General features: G+C 28.4%; 1 protein-coding gene and 1 pseudogene across 1 annotated transcript; both read left to right on the top strand.

The window, feature by feature from the left end:
* Positions 1-2,537: 2,537 nt before the first annotated feature.
* On the top strand, positions 2,538-3,638 carry LOC108473113 (uncharacterized). Its single transcript, XM_017774672.2, has one exon. It carries the CDS (start codon positions 2,737-2,739, stop codon positions 3,451-3,453), a length of 717 nt encoding a protein of 238 aa, XP_017630161.1. The 5' UTR covers positions 2,538-2,736; the 3' UTR covers positions 3,454-3,638.
* Positions 3,639-10,236: 6,598 nt separating this feature from the next.
* LOC108473235 (toMV susceptible protein tm-1(GCR26)-like) lies at positions 10,237-14,717 on the top strand (annotated as a pseudogene).
* Positions 14,718-15,177: the final 460 nt, after the last annotated feature.

The following is a 15,177-nucleotide window of genomic DNA, read 5'->3' as shown; positions in this document are numbered from 1 at the left end:
GATTGAATGGCTTTTTATGTATAATTTGAGCATTTGGTTTTTCTTACACAAGATAAGCACATAATGACATATTATAGACACGGTCGTGTGTCCATTGGAAATTAGGAAACATTGAACCCACATAGTTCCTGATTGTCACACGGGCTGGTTGCACACCTATGTGAGCCTTGTAGATTTGGTCATTTAAGTTTCAAACGACCTCAATTTGTTACATTGTCTGGACACACAATCGTGTAACCCCTGTTTTGCATAATTACCTTTATCTAATGAAAATGTTACATTTTGATCCCTGTTTGTTTCCAAGTCAATTTTAGAGCTTTTGTAAACTCGACTTAGACTCGATTTTGTTTGTTATGCATGATATATGAAATAATAGCATGTTATACTGTATTGGATAGTATTAGAATATAAAATTTGATAATGAGATTTAACATAAACTACAATTGTGAAAGATTATGTATAGCAGATTATGATCCGAAAGGTTGGTATGAAATTTGGACGAATTAATCGACTCAATTTGGTATGACAGATTATTATTTTGTAAAAGAATTGTTTTTAATCATTTTCCAACTAAGTGAGTGTCCCAATTAACTCATGATACCAACTCAACCAAAGATTTAACATACAGATCATAACTCCGAGTAAAGTTTTGATTCTTTGTGTACTAATATAAATTTTAAGTAATATTTGAATGAAATTTGAAATTTAATTTTGTATTTAAAAAGTTTTATTGCTAATTTTTATTTATATATCTTAACCGTTGTATAAGACAAATCTTAATCTAATTCATTTGTTATCATTTTGGTATTTTTTGTAAAGGATAGCTAGTATTTTCATTAAAATTTTACATCAATACAATTATATCAATTTTAAAAGTAAATCATTACGAAAAATCTATAGTAAGAAAATATTACCGAATGATTAAATTAATTTTTAAATTTAAAACTAAAAAATTACTTTTCAGCATTTTTTAAGACATCAAATTTTAAATTTAAAAATTAACTTATGACAAAATTTTACAAAAATATCAACTTAAATCACACAATACAAAGTGAAAGAAGGCTAATCTCAAGAAATCCTCTCTCTAGGCTTATCTTTGATGCATTAAAACTATCAAATTTAAATTTATATATATATATATATAAGTTAAATGAGATAATATTTTCTACTAATCGATCTGAACTTAGATATAAATTTACTAAAAATTCATTCTATTTATAAAGTAATGAATATTATTTTAAAAATACTTATGTTTTTTTATATTTTGATAAATTTAAAAAATTCACACGTATAAAGAGAATTATAAGATCTGAATTTAACATATTATAATCTTTACCTTTTCAACTAGAGCTACATTTTATTTTAAAATATTTTTTATATAGCTATAAATAAAATCTTAAAAATATTGTATTATTTAAAAAAAAAGTGGAAAACGTGTTTTATTATTAAAATGATTTTGTTCGAAAGTGTTTTTAAGTCCTTGTTTTTTTTTTTTTTTTTACAAAGTTGAAAAAGTTTCACTTGTTAAAAGTTAAGTATCCTATAATTTATTGTAGTATTTAATAATAAATTACAACATATATTATACAATTATTATAGACCATGTTGGTAAAAATAATTATTTAATAAATTTATAAAATTAATATAAATATGAAATATGTTCTTTTGCTGAGATAGTATATTTAAGAGAGTAGATTTTATGTTGATTGAGTTTTAGTTCAGTTGGTATTGACTTTGTTGTTAATATAGGAGAACGTGGGTTCGAGGGTGTTAAAGTGCAATTGTCCTCCTAATTAAAGGTCGGAAAGTGATTGTGGGTAGTTTTAGGCATTATATCAAAAGAGAAAGAGTATAGTTTATAATGTTTTGAGTTCGAATCATATCATATGTATGTATTATATTTACCTTTTGTAAAATATAAGGCTTTTTTTAGTAAACTCATTACTGAGTTGAAACTTGGTTGACGGTGACACCAATTCAATTAAAACTTTAAATATTCATAAGTACAGATTATGTCTAAATTAGTTGTTCATTAATCTGAGTCTCAACTTAATTGAAAAATTACAAAACATTTATTTCTTTTATAAAAAACCAAACATTTGTTATTTTATATTTTAAGTTGTCATTTTATTTTCTATACATAATTTAGGAAATACACATAATAAATTTAAATTTAAGACACAATAAATTATTAAAATCTCATTTATTTTATATTAATTTTTATAATATATTATTATAATTTTTAATCAAATTTAGTCAATAATAAGATTTTATAAATTAAATAATATTTATTTGTTTTAGTGATTAGTTGGCCTTTTATTCGGTTTTTCGTCAGTTATAATTAATCACTGCATTGTATTGGTTGGATTTTATAATATAATTAATTAGATATATATTTATATTTATATTTGTATTTGTATTTGTAGTACTTAAAACTTTAAAAAAATTGGAAAAAATTGACGTCTATTAACAAAATTCTTATTAAAAATAAAATAAAAATAATTTCATCGGTTGTCTATATAATAACAATTACCCTACGATTGAAAAGGAGGAGAAACCTCACTGCTCTTACACTGCGACTCCAAAACCGTACCCCCTCTCTCCATCCTTTTTCAAATCCGGCATTTATTTTCCCGGAAAGTTGAAAACCAGTTTCCACGGAACCAAACGAAACTTTTGAAACTTTCCAAATTCCTATCGGTTTTCACCGTTGAATGCCTCGGAAACGTTGCTGTTATGGATTCCTTTTATTTCCATAACGTGAAAACAGAGAAAGTTAAGGCGATGAAGAAATACAATCGTCTTCAAAGCATAGCAAAGGTGTTTCGTATTTTTGAAGTGCTTTCGGCTTTGCTGTTTTTGGCGTGGACTGCCGAGCGCGTGCCTTTTGCCATCAAAATCTCCGGCGAGTTTGTTTTGAAACTCGGCGGCATCATCGCCAGTCCGTTCTTCGTTTTCCTCATCTGTAACCTCATCATCATCACTCTAATTGCTAAGTCCGGTATCTTCTCCGCCGTTCGCAATGCCGATTCCAAAGTCTGCGAGGAAATAATCATCAAGACCGCAGACACTCACTCCAAATCGGTGTCTCAAGAAGAGATTGTGTATCAAGATAAGGAGATCATCTCTGAAGTGAACACATCTACTCGCGAGTGCGAAGACATGGAACCAGAACTGGAGCCAGAGTCAGACTCTGACTTTGAAGCCGATAATCGGAGAGTGTATAGGAGAAGTAAATCGGAGAAGTTGGAAAGGGAGAAAGTGAAAAAGGAACTACGACGATCGGAGAGCGAGAAGAAATGCCAAAAAATTGAAAACCTGGACGAAAAATTATTTCCTGAAGACGATTTGAGCAATGAAGAGTTTCAACGAGCGATCGAAGACTTTATTGCTAAACAGTTGAGGTTTCGCCGAGAAGAGTCTCTGTCTATTGTTCTTCAAAGCCAAGCTTGAAAAAAAAGAGTTTTCTTTTTAGAAAAGTTTAACCACCAAAAAAAGGAAAATGGCTATTTACTGGACTGTTTTCTTTTTTATCTGTTTAAAAAAAAAAAAAACGCTAATAGCCTGGTTATGTTATGCTGTACAGTGGTACAACGACAATGGAGGAACTGGTAACTACCATCATTTTTGTTAACAAATACTAGTAAGTGTTTTTCGATTATTTTTTATTCCTAGTAATTAATATATAAATGTGTTTAAAAATAATATAAAAATATATAATTTAAAAATAATTAATTATAATAATATATGAAATATGTTTGATATTAAAATAAAAAATAAGTGGTGACACCAATTCAACGAACAATATTATCAATAAGAAATTCTATCATACATATATGTATGTGGAAATAACAATTTAGAATATAAATATGTGTTTAAGAATATCATACAATAAGTAATGGAGCGTATGATTTGAAATTAATTGGTCATAATAACACATGAAATATGTACAATATAAAAATAAAAGTTAGATTAAATTGTAAGTAAAATGAAATTCAAACACATAAATACATCATATTAACAATATTAAATGCACTACAATTGTTTACTATGGTATAGTCATCAATTGTGAGTTAGTGTCGAGTTAATTTGTGACATTAACTCAATCGGTAATATTATCTATATACACATGTTGAAAGAAAACATTTTATTTTAAAAGTTAATTTTTTAAAAAGTTACTCAATAATTATTTTTGGTGTAGTGGTAAAGAATTTGTTTGTAAATTCATCTAGACATTTTAAAAGTATATTAGTAGTATAAAACTATATAAAAGTACCAAAAAACAAAAATGCCACCACAATAATAGTCGTAGTCATTTAATAAAAATGTATATTAGTCAATTCCTAATAGAGTAGGTATCCGGCTAACTCGTGACATCAACTCAGTTAAAGGTTTTATTAATAGTATAGATACACAACTTTAGTGAGAGAACATATTATGTTATAAGTTAATTTTTAAAAGTTTACTTAAGTATTATTTTTGGTACAATGGTAAAAATTTGTTTGTAAATTTATTAAACACCCAGGATATGTTAATTTTAATTTTTTATTTAAAATATATAAAAATGTGAAAAAGATCATTTTAATAATTCAAATTGCATGGAATTAGATTAAACACTTATAATCTCTCTCAATATTTAAAAAGAGGATAAATGTGTTTTAATATGCTCAATTCATATTTTTTGGACTAATAACAATATCAATACGAACCGAGTTAAAACTCAATTCATATCTATTATTTTTAAATTTTAAAATTTTATGTGTGCCGAAAGTTTTAATTACTACATTTTACTTTGGAGTGGTCTTTTTATTTTTGCCAAACTTTATTACCACTTTCCATCACCTTTGCTCCCTTTTATTGAATCAGGGCAATGGTAATTAATTTCACCAAGAAAACATATGGGAATGGTTGAATTTGCTACACCTATTTGGATTTTGAAAATGGATTTTTTAACCCAACTTATCACATAACTTTTGCTTCAATTGGTCAAAAAATATATATAAACTTTTAATCTTCTCCTTAATACCAATATAAAAAGAAAAATCAAAAGAAAACACTTTGGCTTTAATCCTTTTATTTTCTTCAATTCTTTGATGCAACGGCGGATCCTAAAATTAAGTTTAAAGGTTTAATTAAAATTTTTATGAGATTAATAAGAATAGGGCAAGGAAAAATTTAAATTTCTCAAAATTTTAGGGCCTTTAAACATTCCGCCTATGCTTTGATGTCTCTTTTATTTTGTCCAAATGTTCCAAAAAAAAAGTTATAATTAATTTAGTAATGTTTTTGTTAAAATCATTCAGACCTTCAAGTTTTAAATTCTAAATTTTAATATTAAATCCTATTTAAAAAAAATTAATATTGATCAAGTGATTGAGGTATTGATTTGATATAAAAGATTAGATCATTTAATTAGTGAATCAATATGAATTAAATTAAAAATTGATTAAACTGATAATTAAATCAATTAAATTAATTAATTTAATTTTTAATATATATTAATAATTTTAATAATTTATTTAATTAAATCATCACGAATTCAATTCTATTGGTAATTCCAAAACAATCATACACCATAAAAGCTTATAGTTATCTTCTCCAAACCCCTTATTCATATTAACTTAATTAATTATTTCAAGGAAAAAAGCAGATGGAGAAGAAAAAAAATAGGTTTAAGACTTTTTGAAAAGATAGTCCCGAAGGGGCCACAAAATCTATTTGATTTAGGGATAATGATGTGGTGCTCCATGTTTTAGTGATGTTTGCCTTTTTCCCCTAATTTAATTGGAGGCTTTAATCACTGTAAGAGATGGCATTCTATTCCCCAATTTATTCCTGAAAGTGACTATCACCAATTTTGAGAATCAATTCCATTTTTCCTCTCCTTTTTTTTTCAATGCCTAAAGTTCAGAGCTGTTGATCCAGATAATGTAGATTAATGTAGTTAAGATTTGTTTCCAAAATTTAACTTCACCTTCTGTTAATGAGATTTTAGGACAGTTGATAACAGAAGAGGTTCAAGTTTGAATTTCATCATCCACAACTATGATACGTGGTTCTTAGTCCCTCATATGTTATGGGTTTTGTTTGGTTCTGTTTGATTCTTAGTTTGTTCACAATTTCTGCTTTGCTTGCTTGCTAAAAACATAGCACACATTTGAAACCACCCTGATATAATTTTCTGCAAATGTATCTTTCCCAAAATATACACTTTTTGCAGGAAAAGAAATTCAAAGTTTGAGCATCAAATTCAAAGCATCATCAGCCGCCTCATCACCCAAAATCAGAACAAATTTCAAAGGGTGCTTGAATACCCCATAGCAAGCAATCATGAGCTAACAACTGCAGGGGAGCTTGAGACAAAATATCCTTACATATAGCATTATGTAGTTCAATTGTCCAAAAGCTTAGAAGTTTGAACACAATATGTCTTCAATTGTCCAACTCTGTCTTTGTTGTAGTTGACAAGAAACCAATTACAGTATCCTTAAAAAGGAGATTGTGCTCACATTTCCACACACTGTCTCATGCCATATATCTTGCAAATATGTATCCTTTTTTCAATTCAATAAATAAATAAATAAATAAAAATAAACATCGCTTTCCAGATACTCTGAAATCAAGGAGAATTTATAGAGCAATGCATATAATAGTAAGATTATGGGTTCAAATTTCTGCTATTCCCTATACGTAACCAAAGCATGCGTGCCATTGGAGCTTTATGCAGGTGTTGCAAAGCAATTAAATGATTAATATAAAAGAAGAGAGAAATTTATACACATTTTCTAATGCTTGGTGATAAAGGTTAGGTAAGTTTGATCTTGTCTGTATTTGTTTGTAACATTTCCTATAGTCTTCGATAAAATCATATTAATTATCTGAGTCAATTTGGGCCTTAAGTGCTCATTTTCTGTAAAAGTAAAAAATCTGCAGTCAAAATCAATGGATATCATCATTGGAATATATAATAAAACCGACAAAATCAATGGATCATCCATGTGGCCGCCAAGAAAGGGCCAACCCCAAGCCATTTGGAGGAAGAAAGACAATGGATTATGGATTCAAATTTGTTTTAAATTTGAGTACTATTATTTAAATTAGCTAAAATTTATTTGAATAATCCAAAAATTAATATCTACATTTGCTCTGAATCCATTTACATATAATAATTCAAATATTATTCGAATATCTGAAAATACTTAAAAATCGCGTTATTCATTTACCATCCCTACTTAATCATTTTGTAGCTTACCATTACTGTTGTTTTCATAAAATACATTAGCTAATACATTACATTCAAGTATCCATTCCTCCGTCAACAATGAACAAGGCATTAATTTGATCAGGAAATTAGGTAAGAGAAGATTGTCTGTCTGTAGCACTATCAGTGATGTATCGATATAGCTCCGTTGTTGCCAAATCATGTTGTTCTACCATTAGCTCTCCTAAGAGCTCAACCCAAAATCACCTCCCAAGAATCATGCAATTACAACTTCCAATAGCCTTTAAGAACAAGTCACATAGTTGCATTGCATTGAAAAGTCACATCCACCCAAAAAAAAAAAAAAAATTACTTTTGAGACGCTATTATTTTTCTCAAATTTAATATTAAGTAAAATGGTTTCTCAAAAATAAAAATACATTGATATAATGATAAATTTAGCCTTTAAAATTTACACATTCTATCAATTTGATTTTCAATTAATAAATTTAGCTTGCAACATTTACACATCCTATCAATTGATATTGATTTAATAAATTTAGCCTTCAATATTTATACTTTCTATCAACATTTATACAGAATATATAAATATTAATGGCTAAATTTGTTATTACATCAATAAAAATTATGTGCAATTGACGGAAAACATTAATGTTGTGATTAATTGTTTTAGTGGCTCATTTTAAAATTAACAATGATTAAATTGTTTCAATTTTCTTTTAGAGAAATCGTTTGTACAATATTAAAATTAAAAGAGATTGAAGAGATATTTTTACCTCCATATTATCACCACAAAAGATGCTTTCAAGAGGAGTGTTATGCCCCCAGCTCTGGGTTCTCTATGCCAAGCAATTTTTTCCAGCTTGTTTCTAAAAATATTTTGTACTTCCAAAGGTTTATAAGAGCAACCAAACCAATTCCATTGTATAAAAGCACCCTGTGTTGTCATGAGTTAGAGGAAGAAATGCATGTGGCTTTAAGAGTCTTTTCCACCACCAACTATGCTGTCTCATGAGGGGGATGTCCAAAATACTCCTACCCTTTAGAATACCATGCCCTCTATAGTATATATTGCTGATAATTTTTTTCTTCTTGTAATCAAATAATGTCTAAGAAAATATGGCAGTTTTTTTTTTTTTTGTTAATCATGCTAGTTACACAGTTAATTGCAATTCATTTTGTAATCAGACCATATACAATACAACTTGTCATATTTGTTAGCATACTGATAATCTTTTATCTTTCTTTGAGGATTTTAAATAAAAATAGATCAGATTGTGATTGTCTTTTTAATTAATGGAGTTTTTCAAACAAACCAGGGTTCTTTCCAAATGTTTTAGCATGATCCAATTATCATATTTAAAGAGATCTTTTTACGTAGGTTCAGATACTGAAGATATTTTCTTATTTCAAACCTTATTAAAGACCAATTAAAGTGTAATTTTGGTGGTGTCTTTTGATCATACTATCTAAGGAAGTACTAGTCTACGATTCCCTATTTTAACGAAGTTTATTTGTTTATGTACGAATTAAGAGAGTACTTATTTGTTTCATTAAGATGAACTTGTTGTAAGTGCAAAGTATTAGGTAAATAAACAATTTTCATGTATAGGAGAAAGATTTAACTTTATATGAGTGGATTGAACTTAAATCACTATTATTTATATTATTAAATCTTAGTGGATTACTTTTTAGACAAGACTCTACGAAAAACGGTTCTGAATTACGTAACCAACTCCCGTACACATTTTTATTACTTTACTCTTTTAATTATTTTTGTGGTTCCAACTTTACTTGTAACTAGCAACAAAACACTAACAAAAAAATTAATGCAATTGTTTATGCTATATAAAAATTATCTTAAAATCAAGAAACATTTATGTTATATGTCAAACAATTTGAAGATTGTGAAGTAGAAACAATAAAAATATTCATTTCGACCCTTATAATTTTTTTAATCCATTTTGAACTAAATTATGATTAAAAAAATAAATTTCTCAAAAAAATTTAAATATGATGAAATATGATCCAATTTCTTTCTATCAAGATAAAAAGGGTTAAAATCCAGTTGCAGAAAAAGAATCTAGATTTAAAATGGTTCAAGAGTTAGGTAACCTGTCAGACTTAGTAAACCCAACCCGCCCAGTGTTCTTGTTTCAAGCCAGCTTAATTTGACCTAAATGCGATTTATATAATTATAAATATTTTTAAATTTAAATTTAATAATAAAAATATTTTGTTTTATTGTAAACAGTAAAAGGGGTTAATGGACCGGATCAACCCAACTCAAAAAAGGGCATGGCCTGAACTTGAGTACGGCCCAGCCCTCCAATATACATCTCTATCTAATTTTGTAAAGATGTGTGCCGAATGTAGCTTTTGCCTTTCATTGAATCTCGAGCATGTTAGTTTACCCATGAAGATAATAGCATGAAATTTTGATAAATATTATATGAAATTTAGTGAGGATGTTTCTAAGTTTTTTCTTTATTTCAATATTTTATTTAAAATTATAAATGATGCCATTAAATTTCTATTTTATTTTTATTCATTTTAATAAAGGATGAAAATATATCAAATTTAAACTTTTATCTAAGCAAAGCTACAAATAGAAAAACTGATATTTGTGTTTTTTTTCAATTTCTTATTTGTATTTGATAAAAATTATATATTTTGGTTCTCAAATATAATAATGCTAATTTTTAGTGTTTAATTTGAGTTTTAGAGTTGATTTAATGAAAATCAATTACTAATATTATAAGGTTTGAATTTTTATGACTTTGTTAATAAAATAAATTTAGTGTTTATTGTGAATTTATTTAATTTTAAGTTTAATCTGTTCAATACAATCCAACAGAAATAATTTTATTTAGGTTTTAGAGTTGAGTTGATAAAATTAATTGCTAACATGAATTTTTATCGTATTAACTTTAAGATTTAAATTAAACGCTAAAAATTATATAATTTTTTAAATATAAATATGGGGTTAAAAAATAATATAAAAGAGTAGGCAGATAAAAAAGGAACTAATTCTAATTGTTATGGATTAAGATAGAACCGATAGTGAGAGAATCTGCAACAACACAATAGGGATGTGCTTTTAAGAGCAACATTCCCATATTGGAAACGGGCGGAAAATGGGTACTACAGCTACTGTTTTCTGTGTCGGAACGGCTGATACTAAGCTTGAGGAGCTCCGGTTCTTGTCTGAGTCAGTTCGGTCCTTTCTCACCACCATTTCCAATAGCTCTTCCTCCAGGGTAGGTTTTACTTAATGCTAATTTCATTACATCATGTGAGGTTTAGTTGAAATTGATCCGTAAACCATTAATGACTTGCACGGGTTTCTTTCTTGTTTTCTTAAATATTAACTTAGCTGAACATTAGTGAAAATATTTTCCAAGTTAATCCCGTCAATGATCAAAATTAACAAGTCAGGCTGAATACAAGGGATAAAAGCAAGCACTAGAGATTGTTTTTGCCGGTCAATTCCCTAAAGTTTTACACCCCAAAGACCTATTTTGTCTCAAGGTAATGGATTTACCAAATGAATTTTTAGTTTTTTTTCAGCTACTTATGTGATTTTGTACAGAGAAAAAGAGATTTTTTTTTTATTTCTCAAATTGAGTTTTTACTAAAGTTATTTTTTTTAAAAAAATATATACTTTTTCTAATTTGGAGAATGTCAAAGTTTAATTTTTTATAGCGACGGAGAGGGAATAAGGAAAGAGAGTGTCAATTGGCAAGTTTGATTTAGGATTTCGATACTCATGAATTTTAAATTCTATTTTATGAATCTTGAAACTCATTAATATCGAATTTAGCTTAATTTTTATTTTTTTCTCTTTCTTTCTTATTATATATAATACAAAAATTGTTGAGAACTTGGATTTATTTATAAATGAAAGCATAAATATAAAAAAAAACCTAAAATGCTATGTGACATCATTGGGAATTTTACAATTTTCACTAATTCAAAACAAAATAGAAGGAAGATGAAAGAGATAAATTCCTCCAAATGAAAATATTCATTTTCAATTAAAATTAAAATATGAAATACTTTCACTAATTACTGAAAAATATATGGTAAAATAAAAATTCCCCTCTTTCTTAATTTTTATATTGATTAAATTGACCATTCTCAAAAAATTAAGGCAATTTACTTCATAACAATTTTGAAAGTGAGTAACTAATCAATCACCACATTAATGTGTTTCATCAATTATACATAATTTTAATTGGTACAATAACAAATTTAGCCCTTGATATTTATATATTTTATGTAAATGTTGACAATATGTAAATATTTTGGGCTAAATTTGTTATTGTACCAATAAAATATATATAATCAACAAAAACATTAACATGAGAATTAATTGTACTTAGTTGCTCACTTTCAAAATTGATAACTATTGAATTGCTCTAATTTTTAGGGACCAATTTGCTTAATATCAAAATTAAGAGGGCAAAAGAGGTCTTTTACAACATGGAAATTTAGAATATATAATATTACTTAAAATGTGAAATACGAAAATTGTAAAAAAACATGAAATATTCCTTAAAAATTAAATATAAAATAACTACTAAAAAGAAAGATAGTAAAAGTAAAATAGTGCATTCATAAATATCACTTATACTTGTTTGGAATGACAAGTAAAAAAAATCATCTTACAACTTTTAACAACCAAAATGATCTTTCTTAGAACTTAAGTGCTAATTAACAATGCTCTTTCATATTAAGAGCATAATTGATGATCTTTTATTTGATTTTACAATAATAAGAAAGTAGGCAAGTGTTGGTTTTTTCTTTTATGAGGTTCTTAGCATTTTCTTTAGTCTTAATTCAAGTTTAAGAATGTTATCAATGCGATTATTTTCTTAATCTCCTAAATTTTCTGTTCTGATGGGAAAAAAAACATGTAAAAGTCTTTTCTTTTTTTAAACTAATGGAAATGACAGGTAGAAGTTGTGATAGTTGATGTTTCTGCTGGTCAAAAGGAAACTAAGAGTTTGAGTGATTTCAAGTTTGTGACCAGAAATGAACTTCTTCTATGCTATTCTGAATCAGTTGGCGAAAACCCCATTGTGCTTCCAGATGATAGAGGTAAAGCTGTTGGTGTTATGAGCAAAGCCCTCCAACATTTTATTAAGAAAGCTCAGGCTGATGGTGTTGTTGCTGGAGCTATTGGCCCTGGAGGCACTGGTGGCACATCTTTGTTATCAACACCTTTCAGGTCTCTCCCTCTTGGTGTGCCGAAGCTCATCGTATCTACTATAGCTAGTGGCCAAACTGAACCTTACGTTAAAACATCAGATTTGGTATTGTTACCATCAATCGTGGATATCTGTGGGATCAACAATGTTAGCAGAGTAGTGTTATCAAATGCTGGAGCTGCTTTTGCTGGTATGGTGATTGGAAGGCTTGAGAGGTTCCAAGAGTCTTGTAATGAAGGTAAAAAAAGGAACAGTGGGTATAACCATGTATGGGGTCACAACACCATGTGTTAATGTCGTGAATGAAAGGTTAAAAAAGGAAGGGTATGAAACCCTCATTTTCCATGCCACTGGTGTAGGTGGCAAGGCTATGGAATCACTGGTTAGAGAAGGATATATACAGGTATATATATATATATATATATTTCTCTTTCATTTATTTGCTTCCCAAAATCTTCATTGAAAATGTGAATTCTTTTCACATGTGTTACGGAGTTTTGGACATTACAACTACAGAGGTTGCAGATTATGTAGTTGGGGGTGTGATGCCTTGTGACAGCTCTCGTTTCTATGCAGATTATGTAGTTGGGGGTGTGATGCCTTGTGACAGCTCTCGTTTCTATGTTATTATAGAGAAGAAAATCCCTTTCGTCCTCAGTGTCGGACCCTTAGATATGGTGACCTTTGGACCTAAACATGCCGTACCTACTAATTTTCAGAAAAGGAAGATTCACATCCACAATGCTCAGGTGATGATGAGTCTTTAGACCACCTTTTTTTAGCATTGTCCATGTTTGCTGTTGTCTAATGTGTCTTCTATGTGTTAACGATGGGTGGTTGAAGATATCGGCCTTGCGAACAACAGTCGACGAGAACAAAAAATTTGCAGGCTTTATAGCAGATAAACTGAACAAGTCTGCAACAAAGATTTGTGTTTGCCTGCCCCAAAAGGGTGTTTCAGCATTGGATGCTCCAGGGAAGCCCTTCCATGATCCTGAAGCTACTGGTACTCTTTTAAATGAACTGCAGACACTGATTCAAATAAACGAAGACCGGCAGGTGACTAAATTTTAGTTCCTTAATTATATCCTGCATGTTTGCATCTCAATTTTTCCTTGTGAAGTTAGAAAATTATGTCTACTTACAGTTAGAGGTGTGTCCTTACCATATCAATGACCCTGAGTTTGCGAACGCATTGGTCGATTCGTTTATGGAGATCTGTTCGAAGAATCCTACAAAAAGATCATGACCATTTTAGCTCTTGGAATTATGACCCCCGATTCCATTTGCATTCAGCAAATATATATGCAGTAATCAGTATATTGCATCTAGGGTCACTTGTTTGATTTGTTTCTAGAGTTGTTAAATCTTTAATTCAAGTGTTTGAAGTTGGTATGAGTTTGATAAACAACTAAACAAGGGCCTAAGGGCTGAAATAATGATTTTCAATGTATTTAACCTGTCTCAGAATAAAAATAAAAGATGCTTGATTCAAATACATTTAAACCTTCTCCTTTCAAATGCTGACAAGGCCTGAAAATGGTGTCAAACAAATAAATCAATTCCTCTTTACATAAATATATGTTTTAGGAGAGAGATCATACAAAAATGTAACTATGAAACTAGTGTAAATGGATTACATTCTTATATTCGATATTATTATTGTTTTGTTTACTATATAATTATATCTTTTAATAGGTCGGGTCACCCAATTTGTCCAAAAATTGAAAGGATTTGGATAAAAATAGAGGCTTGAAAAATGAGTTTAGGTAAAAAATATGAATAAGACTTTTTTACTGTTTTTATTGTTGTTTTTACTATTTTGTTGTTATTTTATTATTATTTTTATTTATTATTTTGCTACAATTTCATTATTATGTTGCTATTATTTTATTCTTATTATTTAGATATTGTATAACTATTGTTTTATTGTTAATTTAGTTACTATTTTAGAGGCATTTACTTGTTAAATTGTACCTATCTTAGTATTATTTAAGTATACATATTTTTATTATTGTTTTCTTCTCTTTCTAAGCTTGGGATTTTCTTTTGGAGAAGTGAAACAATTGGTGGCTGATATTTGGCTCTGCGTTTAGGAGCTTTTCCTCTGGCTTAAGGTGGATTTCTTTTGCTGTTTTGGTAGTTTCTAGATGTGCTTATTACTCTACAGCTGGGTTGGTTTTGTTTTGTTGTTTGATGTTCTGTTTTGATTGTGACTTTTCATTTTTTATGCCTTGAGCCACGATTTAATAAATATCAGTCAGTATTTGAACAAAAAAAAGTATACATATTTTTTTTAAATTTGTTGGGAAACTTTTATTTTAATGTTTTTAATATTTTTAATGTATTATATTTTAAAAAAATTATATATAAAAAAAAAGACTGGCAGGCCAGACCTAAATTTTAGCATTTTTATCCTGATCGAGCTTGGACAAACTTTTACGCTCATTTTTTAGATCGGGTTAGGCCTGGGCCTAACAAATAGGCCTAAATTTTTGGTTGGGCTGGACCCAAACTCGGCCCAGTGTGGCCTATGGACACTTCTTTATATAATTAACATATATCATTTTTTATACAATATGATTACTAATTTTATGTAGAAAATATGCCATTAGTTTTTATACTCTTATCAAATTTAGAATTTAGTTTCTATACTTTCATTTTCAAGAATTTAATTTTTACTTTCTATACTTTCATTTTCAAGAATTAAATTTTCTACTTTTTTAAATTTCAAAATTTAG

The sequence above is a fragment of the Gossypium arboreum genome, chromosome 11 (assembly GCF_025698485.1).
Source record: "Gossypium arboreum isolate Shixiya-1 chromosome 11, ASM2569848v2, whole genome shotgun sequence".
Taxonomy (NCBI): Eukaryota; Viridiplantae; Streptophyta; class Magnoliopsida; order Malvales; family Malvaceae; genus Gossypium; species Gossypium arboreum.
Note: the sequence above shows the minus strand (reverse complement) of the source record. Positions and strands in the feature narration are given on the sequence as shown.